We start from the raw sequence: 15242 nt of genomic DNA, 5'->3' as shown, positions 1-15242 counted from the left end.
TTTCAATATGAATTATTCTATCTTCTAATAATAAACTCTCTTTATCTTTATCTTATCTTTATCACTATATAATGTAAAAAAAAATATTAATTTGGTTTTGTACTATCAGAGGCAACTACATCGGCAAAAATAATAAAGCCAGAGCTGACGACGGTTCCCAGCTGCGGTTGCGGCGGAGGTAAGAACAATCGCCCATATTTTAACACATTCAGGGCCAAGAACCCAACTGTCGGGTACACTGTTCGTAGCGACTACGCGCTACATACTGCAAAGACGTGGCTACGCGCTACGGGCGTAACCCGTAGTACTTAGTGGCAATGAATGTGTTAATCCCCATTCTTATTGCTCGAATTTGTAAATCGTAGTACATATTCAGTTTTAAGGTGTTTAGTGAGTAAATTCTTTTTTTTTGTATGTGGCGCTGACTGTAAGTAGAAGGTTTTAAAAATATATGTCATTCTATTCTTTCTAAAAATATTTGATTAATAAAAAGGTGAAGCGGTGGTGGCCGAGAGGATATGACGCCCGACTTTCAATCCGGAGGTCGCGGGTTCAAATCCGTACCAATGAATTTTTCGGGACTTATGTACAAAATATCATTTGATATTTACCACTAGCTTTTCGGTGAAGGAAAACATCGTGAGGAAACCTGCATACATCTGCGCAGAAATTCAATTGTGTATGTGAAGTCCCCAATACGCATTGGGCTAGCGTGGGGACTATAGCCCAAGCGCTCTCGCGCATGAGAGGAGGCCTGTGCCCAGCAGTGGGACGTATATAGGCTGAGTTATTTGTTAAAAAGGTATTTTAAGAGTTCTCAAACAAGGACCTAATCGCATAACACTTACTAAAATAATAGGCAGAATTGCAATTAAATCTAGCTACTTAGAATAAATTGGTACATATTATTTTTTATAAGATATTATTAAAACACAATTAAGAAAAACAACACTAACGCAATATCAAGATGAATAATATGAAAATATTATTACTTGGTCGCAAACGCCTCTTTATTCATACATTTAATTAAAAGAGTGACTTTACTCATAGTTGTCTTATTTACATAACAAGATAAATAAAGATAAATAAATGAGTTTCGCAGACCGTACGTAAACAGATCTGTTGTTTATAACATACCTACTTAGTTTTATTAAAAGAATTATCCACGCTACTGAGAAAGTCTATTAAAAATGTATTATGAGTAAAATAATAAAATAAAAGCAAATTAATTTGTTAAAAAACAAAATAAAAAATACAATAAAATAATGGCGTTACCAACTGTACATAATAGGTAAAGATTGATGCGCCATACTGTCAGACATAGGTGCGAAACTCCTCCCTTCGGGCAAAGTCGGCTACTTTCGGCTCAGCATTGCTCCGAGCAATTATTAGGGTTGACACAATTTTTTTGTGTGTCTTGGACCGGAAAATTGCTCAGTCTAATTTTTTCACTGGAATGCCAGCTTATTGCCGTTTTATATCTACAAAATGAAAATCCAAAAAAATTACCATGTAACTATACTATTTTCAGAAATTGCCTTTTTACTCGCTGTGGAAAATTTCTCTATCCATTTTATTTATTGAATTAAGTTCACAGTTTTCTTTCCATTCATCTATAAAAACATCCAAAAAAATAACGAGCGCATTAAAAACGAAACATAACGGGAACAGTGTGTAGGGAGCGGAGTACAAGCGGGGTGCGTGAGCGGTACCGGCCGCCGCCCGCGCGCGCGCCGCGCCCGCGCCTCGCCCTATACTACCCGGCGGTGGCGGCTTGCTGCTTTTCTATACTAAAAAACGTAATTCAAGACCAAAAAAACTTACTACAATGTTGCCACTGCTGCAATATTTTTTTTGTAAAATATACTTGGTCAAGCAAATCTTGTCAGTAGAAAAAGGCGGCAAATTTAAAAAATGTAGCGAAGGATTATCGGTTTTATATTAATGGTTTAGTAGTGTATTTGATGTCGGTTGTTATTAACGTCTTTAGCGTGATATTATTCTAATCAAAGTTATATGAAACTACGTTAATATTAGGTCATTACCTATGAAATTGGCGTTTTGTTCGGAGAATTTCAACGAAACACGAATTTCCATACAATTAATTTTGCGGATATTTTTTTGATGGCTAATTCAAACCAAACAAAATTTTTCCAGTAATTTTTGACACCTTTAAGGTATGTTTTCAATATCTCCATTTCTTGAAAATTGGTACCATTAGAAAAATATAAGTAATTTTAATACTCGAACCGACAGCACATGAAAAGACCTATTTTCAAGGCTTAATTCTGAACACTTAACAATAAAAAATAACAATTAATTGCTGTCAAGCAGTTTGGCGAAATCATATTGTAGTTTTATTGTAATTGTGTATGTACTTTTGTAAAAAAAAAAAAAACTAGGATCAGACTTATATCTATGAACAAAAACGCCAATTTCATAGGTAAGGACCTAATATAATTATATTATTCGGTACAAAGAAAACGCAAAAAATCACTAAATGTAGTGTAAAGAATCACACACTAGTGACAACGACAACTCCCTTCTTATGGCTCCTCTACAGCTCTACACGATGGGCCAGCGCCGGCCACTCCAAGGGACGCATTTAAGCGTTAGAGGGAGCAAGTGATATTGCTATCTCATTCTACCGCATGGCTGCGTCCCTTGGAGTGGCCGGCGCTGGCCCATCGTGTAGAGGAGCCATTAAGTGCAGGCTGCGGGTCACGCGGTCGGGTCGTACTAGAAGCACAAGGACGCTAATCTGCACTAAACTGCTAAAGGAAGACGGTACATTATTGCGTAACCGCGGGATGGATTTATCTTCGCTTCCAAAATTTCGGTGTCCTGGATGATATTTCTTTTGGATATTTTGGATTTAAGTGTATACGTGACTACTCAGTATATATTTAAAAAGAAATCAGGCTGAGAAATTTTCCACTCTCAGTTTTTAATAGTTCTAAAATACATAAATTTGGGTATGCATTTTTTTTGGATTTTCTTACCCTCTACGCTAAATTATATTCTAAGATCATATAAGAAGAAAAAATTGACAGAGCAATTTTCCGATGAAAATGAGCACCAAAAAAAGGAATTATCATAAAAAAATATTCTCATGTTTGACAAAAGTTTTTGATTTTTTTCTAGTATCACATGCTGATACAAATAACTTATTTGGTAAAATAATTTTGGACGGAGGAATTACTCGGTTCAATATATAAACAGATTTGTATTTTTACGTATAAAAACCTAACTTAGGAGTGTTTTTTTTTTGGATATTTCATATGTTAGTTTCGGCTCATACTATACAATAACCAAGCAAAATTTCATCGACTGAGGAATTAATGCATGGGTCTCCATACAACATCTTGCTTCGTTTACTCCACTACACTGCGAAATATATGACAAAGAGTGTGGGTGCCATGACACATCCCTGCTTCACTCCGCTTGTAATTTGGATCTCCTCAGAGAGTTTATTTTCATATAGGTACCAACGTGGAATTAGCGAATGAGGTTTTAACAAACTTCTTTGGATACCTATCAAGATTTTTGTAGAAGAAGCCATAAGGTTTCGAGTGGGACTCTGTCTACTGTAGCGAAACGCTACTGGCCGTTTGTAAAAAAATAAAATGCATATTTGCGATTATTTTGAATTCAAATTTTGATAGAATGTTCGAGAAAGAAACGATTGAATTTGTTTTTTGGCAGATGGTTTGTGGATTTCGTGTCAAAAAGTCGTTGGGCTGTTTTTTAGACTAGATTTGCCACGTTTAACGTTTAACCAGTTTGATAATAATGAATACGAAGTGTCGAAAGTGCGCGATAATCGACGAGAGGAAAGGCTTCTCGTAGACAGCTGGCCACCAAAGCCGTGCGTAGGTCGGCGCTAAGCACTGGTGGAGTGAAGAAACCTCATCGTCATCGTCCGGTCTGCTGCCATACGCGCTCGCCAGGAAGCGTGTGGCTTACCTCGTCGGCCTGCTTGAAGACACCACCTTGTGCGCCATTTGTGCTGTACAAGTAAATTTCCTACCGGCTGCCGGCACCCTTGCGTGTGCCTCCACATTTGTCCCATTTACCTTTTTTCCCCCTGTACTTCAAGACCGAAATATTTGAAAATTTTAGCGTTAGTTTTCCAATTCTGATTTTTATAACCACCTAATTATTTGTTTTGTATTGTTGTGCCATATTTTTGTTTCGCCATTTGATAATATCTGTGATCCGCATACCTCTTCTTCTTCTTCTTACAAATCCTCAAAATTCAAAAAGCCTCGTTTGACGGGCGGTATAAACAAGCGGCTCAAAATTTAGGTATCATTCGCCAACTTGTCAACCATCATCGTCCATAATATTCGCCACATTAATACATTATTTTTCCTTTCCAGCTAAATTCTTAGCCGTATTCCTTTTTTTACCTTTCATGTTTATCACCTATGCGGAACGCAGACAATTAGTTTAATACTATCAAATCAGTGGTTTTTAGTGAAATTTGTGAATAATATTTTTTTATACAGGGTGTTACCGGAAATTGTTTTTTTAAATAAAAAGTTATCAAATTATACGTGTTCAGTGAATTACATTTGTTTTACTGCACTACCTACTACGAGTATAAAAAAAAAACAAAAAATATTTTTTATGCAGGGCACCCAATATGTGACAAAAACGAGGAATATGACGACTGCGAGGTCACCTTTTGCAGAGCGCTCAAGTGCTCCGAGCTCGGTTTCCCGCTGAATTGCGACAGTAAATGTAAGCAAGGCTGCAAGTGCAAGGATGGCTATGTTCGGAACGACAAGGGTGTATGTATCCCTGTAAAGACCTGTCCATGTGAGTAGCAAAATAAAATGAATTGTATTTTGACTAGAGCCTCTACCATCAGTTTTAACATTGACATAACGCTCACGTCTACGTAATTTACTTTCTGTACATCTCGCTTGCACTATTGCTCGCATATGCGAGTACGAGCGAGATGCATAGAAAGTAAGTTACGTAAACGTGAACGTTATGTCAATGTCAAAACTGGTGGTAGCCGTATAGGTACCTACTAATTTAAGGTTTCATAGATAACATAAGAAAAGACAAAAATGTGTTGCTATTTGGTGTATAAAAAATGTCACGAGAAAGTGAGCATCATTATATGTACGTATAAATGGTACTGTTCATGAAGCTTTTACTTTATCAAGAATATCCTGTTAGGGTCACAAACGAGAGGGTTCTTGAGATTGCACAGCTGCCCAGCCTCTTTGCGCTGCTAAAGCAGAGACGCTTACGCTGGCTGGGGCATGTGCATCGAATGCAACCTTCTCGTTTGCCGCGGCGTGTTTTGCTTGGCGCCATAGCTGATGCCAAAAGAAGTATCGGTCGGCCGATGCTACGGCATAAGGACTGCGCCAAGCGAGACATGCACTCCTTCAACATCCCGGTTCATAAATGGGAGGAGCTTGCCGAGGACAGAGATAAGTGGCGCAAACTGGTGTTCGACGGTCGCAAAATCCACGATGACGCTTGGTTTAAGACACTCGCCAGTAGGCGAGCCAAGAGTCATCAGCCCGACATCTGTTCGCCACGGGCACACTACGAGTACACCTGCCAGTTTTGCGGTCGTGGTTGCCGCTCCCGTATTGGCTTATACAGCCATGAAAAACGTTGTCGCCCTGCCTGACACTGTTTGTATAGTCTGCAATAGACTGAAAGGCCTGTGATGATGACCGCCTTATTAAATATACTCTCCTTTCTTTATTTTTGAGTTTTCTGTTTTGTGCTGTATGTGTGGACATAATTTTTATTACACTTACCAATCACCTATCTCCAATTTTATTCTGTCGTTTAAATTTAAATTTTCTCGCATTTAATTGTATATATCTAAATAAATACCTGTTTGTAATTTTAGCATGTGGTGGAGACAAAAACGCCGAGTCTGGATGTGGCACTAACTGTAACAAAACGTGCGCTTCTCTTGGCCCAAAACCTCCTGTCGGTTGTCCAAAGATTTGTTATCCTAACAGTTGCGATTGCAGGGGTGGATTTTATTATGACCCTAAGCAGAAAAAATGCGTAAAGAAAGAGGACTGCAGTGAGTGTCTGACTCTTTTAACTGTTTAACGATTTTTATGATGTTCTGCGGAGATCCGGGTGTCGTTGCAAGTCTGGTTACCTAAGGGATTCTAAAGGAGTTTGCATTTTAGTAAAAGACTGCCGTATGTACACTTTTTTCCAAGACGTTCTGTTTAACTGTGTCTGATCTCAACATGGAAATTGTCTCAATGGATTAGACGGTCAGAATGGTAGTTTCTTAGTTAAATTCATTCAGTATATGGTTACTATATCTCTCGAGTATTTATTTAATTGTAATACTTACTTTTTCAAGATTTGTGATCTTTTAATGTTACTTTTAGCAGCAGCATGTATGTACATATTAAGTGCAAGTTACTCCGATTTTTTTATTCAATTGTCCTTTAAGTTGAAAACTGATTACTGGTGTTCCTGTTTCGTCTAGAGCGTGTTTCTTTGATCTTTGTATTTTATTTTAGCCCCGCCTGACTGCCCCTATGGGGAAATTTTTGACCCATGCCCCACCGTTCCATGCGAAGGGGACAACTGTCCCAAAACCAAAGATTCGCCACAAACTTGTCCGATCGGAATAGTGTGCGATCCACCACGATGCGTGTGCGGCTACAACAGGAAAAGAGCTAAGAATGGCACTTGTATCCTAATAACTGACTGTCGTAAGTATTAACAAGAAAAACTAAACGATTAATATTTTTTAAATGAACGGTTTTATTAATCTTACAAGTGTTTTAGTTTAACTAACAAGCAAAATTGTCATCAAGGTTTGAACCAGCTTCTAATGACAATCTGTGCCGAAATTTAGCATACCTTACCCTTCCCCTTCGTTCCCATTGCCCTTCGTTGACAATGGAATGTTATGGTACCGTAAAATGGGGTGAGTTGGGTGAAATTTGACTTTCAAACCTCGATAAAATTTTATTTTTACATGTGAAAACTGAATGGTGTATATAATAAGTGGTTCGGACGTTTGTATTTTATTTTGGGTAGTTCCATTTCATAACTTTGATGATAAAGAGGAAAACCCACCTCACCCCTTAGTGCCTCGTATTTGGGGTGAGAGGGTTTTTCATACAAAGGTGATTTTGGAAGATTGTTGGATCGATTTTTTTTTTGTTATGAATATTACTATAGCTCCATTTTAAATTGGAATACATTATTTTTGTAGCAGTAGCCTTAAAACCCCACCTCACCCTCCTCTCAATCCTTCTCTCCCCATTCATAACCCACAGCTCCCCGCGAAACCTACTCACCCCGTTTTATGGTACCTATTTTTTATTAATGTGGATTGTGGATGGTAGCTATAGTAGCGTTGGGAAAGCTGAAAATGGGATATATCTCTGCCAAATACATAATACCTTTATTTAACTTTAAGTTCAACAAATTTAAAAGTAAATAGCTACTAAGCTAATATATTTAATTGTAATGTTTCAGCACCGTTTAAATGCGGTAAAAACGAAACGTACGTAGCTTGCTCATCAAACTGCCCAGGGGAGAATTGTAGCGACTACATCAACCAAACGAAATGTCCACAATACAGGATCGGCATTATCGTAAATTGCAAACCGGCGTGCAAATGTAAGAAGGGCTATTACAGGGACAAGAAAGGAAACTGCATTCTGGCTTGTGACTGTACTAGTAAGTATAACAATTTAAGTCAATCTATCTCTTTTCGTCTGTTTAATTTTAGTGCCACCAGACTTTCCATTTTATCAAGTTGCATTTCTAGTGTTTTTCTGTATGCAATGTTTATGGAGTGAGTATATTAAAACCAAAATATTACTTTGCTAATCCGCGAAAAGATAACGTGCTAGTCAATCAGTGGTAACCCGTTATACTTACTTGCGTATTTTTACATGCAATGAATATTCCCACCCTCCCACCGCAAAAATAAATACGCAAATAAATATAACAAACCACCACCAAAAGAATAATCCTCGACATGTATTGTGTTTCGCCTCTCTACGAGGCATCCTCAGGAGTTGTTGACGGTCTGACGCCCGGCAACGGAAACCGTCAGTCGTTATTTTTGCGGTGGGAGGGTGGGAATATTAATTGCATGTAAAAATACGCAAGTAAGTATAACGGGTTAGCACTGATTGACTAGCACGTTATCTTTTCGCGGATTAGCAAAGTAATATTTTGGTTTTAATTAATATGGATTTCCGCAAAGTAACGCCTGATTCTACTCACTATGGAGTGAGTGTTGCACTAAGCGATATGCTTGAGTACTCTTGCGATGATATCACTCATTACCATTAATTTCGGTAACGCGGTGCGTGATAATGTGTCCGCGATGTACATTCACTTCCCTGGGGTATACTGAACCATTACATCGTATACCTGTACGCGAAGCATCACCCGCTGTATAGTATATACGCGCCGGAACAGAAGGGGAAGTGGATTGTGACGTCACTTCTACCAAATACATTTGGTGGAACCGTTCACAAGGGTATACCATCACCAACATTTCCTTTTCAAACTTTGCGTAGCGGCGTTGCGCGTCTGTAAGTGAATGCTGATCGCATGATTTTTCAGAACCCCCGCCGAAATGCGGCAAGAACGAGGTATACGACGACTGCTCTTCCACGAGTTGTAAGCCGACACTTTGCTCCCAGCTCGGTTACCCGTTGAAATGTGATAAGAAATGCAAGCCGGGATGCAAGTGCAAGGATGGCTATGTTCGCAACGACAAGGGTGTTTGTATCCCTATAAAGAACTGTCCATGTAAGTAGCAAAATAAAATAAATTATATAAGTAGTAAAATATAATATTTTGACTAGGTACTACTTTAAGGTTTCATAGACAAAAAAGTGTTACTACATATGTGGTGCGTAAAAAATGTCACGATAAAGTGCTCATTATTATGTATGTATAAATGATACTGTTTTTGAAGCTTATACTCAATCAATAATATCCTGTAGGTAGAGAATTGCCTTATTAAATATACTCTCCTTTCTGTATTAGTCTTACGACCATCATTTTTATTACACTTACCAATCACTGTATCTATCTAAATAAATACCGATGTTTATAATTTTAGCATGTGGTGGAGACAAAAACGCCGCGTCGGGATGTGGCACTAACTGTGGCAAAACATGCGCTTCGCTTGGCCAAAAACCTCCTTTCGTTTGTCCAAAGATTTGTAAGCTCAACAGTTGCGATTGCAGGGATGGATTCTATTATGATCCTAACCAGAAAAAATGCGTTAAGAAAGAGGACTGCAGTAAGTGTTATACTCTTTTAACTGTTTGACTATTTGTACGATATGGTACGGTGATTTTCTTCAGGCAATTAAAACTACGATAGAAGAAATGATATTTATTAAACACTTTTAGCGCCAACCTGCAAAGTGAACGAAATATATTCGACTTGCATAAATGGCGGCTGTGGCCCTAAAAACTGCAGTCAAATTAACAAGCCAACAGCCTGCGCACATCCAGCAATATGTAAAAAGGGATGCATTTGTAAGGAAGGTTACTTGAGAGCCGACAATGGAACTTGTATACCAAAGGACCAGTGCCCCCGTAAGTGAACCTTTCTCCTCTTGTCATCGATATGTGAGGTTTTGAGTGCTTGACATAATTATAAGGGAATCAGTTTTTATATTATTTATTCAGAAACAAACAGTTGATACATGGATTATGAACATATTTTAGAGACAATAAGAATAGACCTATAGTTTTATAACAAAAAAAAACATATAAATAGGTTTTCCCGCACAATGTTTCAACATATATTTCTGTTCTTGGCAGCATGAACCGTTTCGGCATAAATTTTTTTCAAGTAGTTATGTATTAAATAATCCACAGTCTTGGTAGTGACATTTATCTTTTACGCTTGAAAGTATGATTATGGTTAAGAATGATAAGAATACCTATCATTATTTGATATTTTCCAATTCGCTTTGGATGAAGGAAAACTATCTTCGAAATGCTTGAATTAGGCTAGTATATGGACTAACTACAGCCCAACTGTACCTACATTGAGAAAATATTGTTTATTATTTATACCATCATCACCAACATTTCCTTTTCAAACTGTGCGTAGCGGCGTTGCGCGTCTGTAAGTGAATGCTGATGGCATGATTTTTCAGAACCCCCGCCGAAATGCGGCAAGAACGAGGTATACGACGACTGCTCTTCCACGAGTTGTAAGCCGACACTTTGCTCCCAGCTCGGTTACCCGTTGAAATGTGATAAGAAATGCAAGCCAGGCTGCAAGTGTAAGGATGGCTATGTGCGCAACGACAAGGGTGTTTGTATCCCTATAAAGAACTGTCCATGTAAGTAGCAAAATAAAATTAATATATTTTGACTAGGTACTACTTAAAGGTTTCATAGATAACATCAGAAAAGATAAAAAGTGTTACTATTTGGTGCGTAAAAAATGTCACCAGAAAGTGCTCATCATCATAATGTATTAGGTTGTTGCATAATTCTTTTCCCACTTTGGAATAAAACCATTTTTTTGTAATAATTATTTATTGAAACAATTAATCGACAATATAATCACCATCATTATCTAGAACATGTAACCATCTGCTAGGCAAAGTTTCAATGCGCTTAGCCCAGAATGAAAGTGGCTGAGAGACAAAGAAGTTGGCAAGGTAATTTTTTAGGTCGCCGGAATTTTCGAATTTCTTTTTACGAAGATGCTGTTTCAAAGCCCGAAAAAGATGATAGTCGGAAGGTGCTAGATCAGGGCTATAAGGTATTGTTGTCCAACCGAGCTCCTCTACAAATTTACAGGTCGTTTGTGGTCGTGCATTATCATGAAGTAACGATACTTCGAGTCGTTTTGTCCTTTTTTCTTTAACAGCCTTCGCCAACTTCTGTAGTTGATTCACGTAGGCTTCGGCATTGATAGTCTGATGGTCGTCCAGTAACTCTCACAACAACATTCCTTGCGAATCCCAGCTGTGTTGGTGGCCGTTTATCGGAAGGCATCCAAAAGGCTTTTCGTGTAACGTTCTCGTACAAGACCCAGGACTCGTCTCCAGTGATGATCGACTCCAGGAAGCTCTTTCTTTGGGGGCGCAACAGCAGACTTTCACAAATTTTGACTCGTAATGCACGTTGAGCATCGGTCAAAGCATGAGGCGTCCATCTTGACAAAACTTTACGGTAACCCATCGACTGCAGATGGCGATCTATGGTACTGTAGTGATATTTAAGAGTTTTCTCTAAATTCCTGGTGGTGGAATCCGGATGCAACTTAAGCTCGCGCCGCAATGCTTCTTCATCAAACGTGACGGGGCGACCAGTATGATGAATGTCTTTTAGACTTGTGTCTCCATTAAAGCGCTAGAACCAATTTCGTACTGTGCGATCGGTAGTAGTGTTTGGGCCAAAAGCAGTGTTAATCTTATTTGCTGTTTCCTTCGAACTGGTTCCCTATTGGTGTTCGTATAAGTAAATCACTCGAAGATGTTGTTGGTCCATTTTTTCGATTTTAACTAAATAATTGTAACAAGCCCGCGCTTATATACCCTACGTGAAAGATTCGAGAACATTCTACTATACACTAGATTTATTCTAAAATATTCCCGAGCCTACTGAAAATATCAAGAAAATTTTGAAGTCGGAAAAGAATTATGCAACAACCTAATATGTATAAATGATACTGTTTTTGAAGATTTTACTCTATTAAGAATATTATCCTGTTCAGTATCGCCTTATTAAATGTACTCTCCTTTCTTTTTTTTCTTTTTTATTTACTAAGCACAACCATATCGTATGTATTACATATATTATGTTGCATTACAATAGTGCCAAAGTACTTCACCTGATACAATACGACAACTATGGAGTACATAGCGTTGTCTAAGTATAATATTGGGATTTCTTTATTTGTCTTACGAACATGATTTTTAATACACTTACCAATCGCTGTATCTATCTAAATAAATACCGATGTTTATAATTTCAGCATGTGGTGGAGACAAAAACGCCGTGTCGGGATGTGGCACTAACTGTGGCAAAACATGCGCTTCGCTTGGCCAAAAACCTCCTTTCATTTGTCCATTAATTTGTAAGCTCAACAGTTGCGATTGCAGGGATGGATTCTATTATGATCCTAACCAGAAAAAATGCGTTAAGAAAGAGGACTGCAGTAAGTGTGACTGACTCTTTTAACTGTTTAACTATTTGTACGGTGTGGTACGGAGATTTACTTCAGATAATTAAAACTATGACAAAAGTAATGATATTAATTAAATGTTTTTAGCGCCTACCTGCAAAGAGAACGAAATATATTCCACTTGCATAAATGGCGGATGTTACCCTAGAAGTTGCAGTGAGTTAAACCAATCATCAGCCTGCGTAGAGCCAGCAATTTGTAAAAAGGGATGCATTTGTAAGAAGGGTTACTTGAGAGCCGACAATGGAACTTGTATACCAAAGGACCAGTGCCCACGTAAGTGAACCTTCTTCCTCTTATTATAATTGAATATGATTTTAATTTCATTGAGCTGAAAAAGTACTATAGGGACTATGCGCGTTGGAGGGTCTGCCATCTTGTGGCCTGAATCGGCACATGTACATTGCCAAAGCAAGTGTGCTACCACTACCATCTACCGTTCTCGTAGGTACGTTTCCTTGTGCATAGTAGGTTCTATCATTTTATGAGCTACATCGAATAAACGTCACATTTACGCCACGTGCCAAAAATCTGACGGCCCCCTATAGTTCATGCACGCTCCTATAGCTAGGACCGTGAGCCTTAGGGTAACATTCCATTTCTGACCGCAGCTGCACTACTGGTACTGAACGCGTCGGTGTTATTGTCAATTTCCATAGTAAAATAAACAGTAGTGCAGCTGTCGATGGAAATGGACTGTCACCTTCAGGCGGGTAAGAGTGTGGCTGTCAGTACGATTAGCCATTTTCTGTTTTTGTTCTCGGTAGCATAAACCGTTTCGTCAAATTGAATGTGCTGTTCCAATGTATTGATCCGTTCCTTTATGGTTTTCTACCCTGAACTTTCTTGATGGCCATATTTTTTGATTTGTGAGGTATGTGCCTAAAAAACCTAAGAATCTTTCGAAGGTATGTGATGAAGAGCATGGGTATTGCCTTATTTCCGAACTTAAAACGCTTTCGATAACTCCCCATTCTTTTTTGCTAGGTTTATTTATCTTTTACCGTTTATAAGATCATAATTAAATATTTGGCAGTTCATTCTTGGTGGAGGAAATCTGTCGTTGAAAAACTTGAATAGAACATAGTAATACAGATGTAATTCAAATATGCGTCATCATACGCTTGCCCTTATCCCATTCACTTGGGGGCGCAGTCATGCTTTTGTCTTCCATATAACTGAACAATTGATCAATGAACTCCATAGTAATCTCAATCCCCAGGCTAGTGTAGGGACTATGTTATACAATGAGAGATATATGTGTTGATTGTAATTTTCTCCAGAAAATTGTCCTGGGAAGAACGAATACTACGAGCAATGCATACACACGTGCGGAAGCCAAAACTGCTCCGACAAAGGCAAGATCTACCACTGTCCCATCATAAAGCCAGGAAAGTGCGACTCATCCGGGTGTCGTTGCAAGCCTGGTTACCTAAGGGATGCTAAAGGAGTTTGCATTCCCGAGAAGGATTGCCGTATGTATACTTTTATTACCATGACATTCTTTGTCGGTAAAAAATATAAAAACTAATATTAAAATATTTCTTTCAGCACCCATCTGCCCAGATAACGAAGTATATAGTCCTTGTGCCAATGGCGGGTGTGGACCGAAAAACTGCAGTCAGGTCAACGACCCCTACATTTGCATAGACCCTATTTGCGTCAAGGGGTGCGTATGCAAAGATGGATACTTGAGAAATGATGTAACTGGGAAATGCGTGCCAAAGGACCAATGTCCAAGTAAGTAAACAAGTATGTTTACTTAAAAGGCACCAAAATCCATAAATGCACAGCTTAAATTTTTCATAGACGGTAAATATGGTAGAAATTTCACAAGTATCAAGACTATTTAATCCATTTTCTGTGGTGTTGTCGCATACTGATTTTTAAAAACTACTTAAATGGACCTGAACTTAGTGCACCCTAAGTATAAGGTCAGGTCCTTTTCCGACCGCAGCTCCTTGAGCATTGAGTCGATGGCCACGCGTTCCCGGGATCGCGGATATCATTGTTATTACGCGATTTAGGCCGTGTTGTGTTGATTAACGTGATTTTTTTCCATCTTGCGAAAGCTGTTTAATTAGGTTTCAAATCAATAATGTTACTAGAGGAAGGCCTTAAAAAGTCCGTCCGTCTGTCCGTCTGTCCGACTCACACATGGCCGGTTTTTTTGAAAAAAAAAACGCGTTTGGTTAAATAAAAAATTGGCAAATGCAACATAGGGCGAAGTTGTGATATGAAACCGTTATTTTTCACAGAAACTTGTCCTGGGCAGAATGAATACTACGAGAAATGCATCAATAATTGCGGAAGCCAAAACTGCTCCGACAGAGGCAAGATCTACGACTGTCCTAAGATAGTGCCGGGAAAGTGTGACTCATGCGGGTGTCGTTGCAAGCCTGGTTACCTAAGGGATGCTAAAGGAGTTTGCGTTTTAGAAAAAGACTGCCGTATGTATACTTTTTGCCATGATATTCTGTGTAACATGGAAACATGGATTGCCTGATCTCAACATGGCAATTGTCTTACTGGATTGGACGGTCAGAATGGCAGTTTCTGGGTAAAATTCTGTCAGTATATTCATGGTTATAGTAACCGTGAATATACTCAGGGGGTATATATTTACTTGTAAAACTTATTTTTTATTTTTTATTCGTCTAGGGCGTGTTTCTTAAACCTTTGTGTTACATTTTAGCTTCGCCTAATTGCCCCTATGGGGAAGAATGGGATAAGTGCCCCACCGTCCCATGCGAAGGGGACAACTGCCCCAAAACCAAAGACTCGCCACAAAGTTGTCCGACCGGAATAGTGTGCAGTCCACCACGATGCGTGTGCGGCTACAACAGGAAAAGAGCTGAGAACGGCACTTGTATCCTAATAACTGACTGTCGTAAGTGTTAATAAGAAAAACTAAGCGAGTAATATTTTTGAACTGAACGCTTTTATTCATCTTACAAGGTTTTTAGTTTATCCAACAAGCAAAATTGTAATCAAGGTTTGTACCAGTTTCTAATGATACACTGTGCTGAAATTTAGCA

General features: G+C 38.6%; 1 protein-coding gene across 1 annotated transcript in view; it reads left to right on the top strand.

The window, feature by feature from the left end:
* The first annotated feature begins 5146 nt into the window (after nt 1–5146).
* LOC134793910 (zonadhesin-like) overlaps nt 5147–15242 on the top strand; it is a 48584-nt gene continuing 38488 nt past the window's right edge. Inside the window, exons 1-13 of the mRNA XM_063765625.1 lie at nt 5147–5522; nt 6528–6722; nt 7498–7701; nt 8602–8790; nt 9107–9289; nt 9402–9590; nt 10160–10348; nt 11995–12177; nt 12292–12480; nt 13488–13679; nt 13756–13944; nt 14463–14654; nt 14900–15094. Of these exons, the coding sequence (XP_063621695.1) occupies nt 5147–5522; nt 6528–6722; nt 7498–7701; nt 8602–8790; nt 9107–9289; nt 9402–9590; nt 10160–10348; nt 11995–12177; nt 12292–12480; nt 13488–13679; nt 13756–13944; nt 14463–14654; nt 14900–15094 (2665 nt within the window). The remainder of the gene's footprint in view (nt 5523–6527; nt 6723–7497; nt 7702–8601; nt 8791–9106; nt 9290–9401; nt 9591–10159; nt 10349–11994; nt 12178–12291; nt 12481–13487; nt 13680–13755; nt 13945–14462; nt 14655–14899; nt 15095–15242) is intronic.

This window comes from Cydia splendana, chromosome 9 (genome assembly GCF_910591565.1).
Source record: "Cydia splendana chromosome 9, ilCydSple1.2, whole genome shotgun sequence".
NCBI classification, from domain to species: domain Eukaryota; kingdom Metazoa; phylum Arthropoda; class Insecta; order Lepidoptera; family Tortricidae; genus Cydia; species Cydia splendana.
Note: the sequence above shows the minus strand (reverse complement) of the source record. Positions and strands in the feature narration are given on the sequence as shown.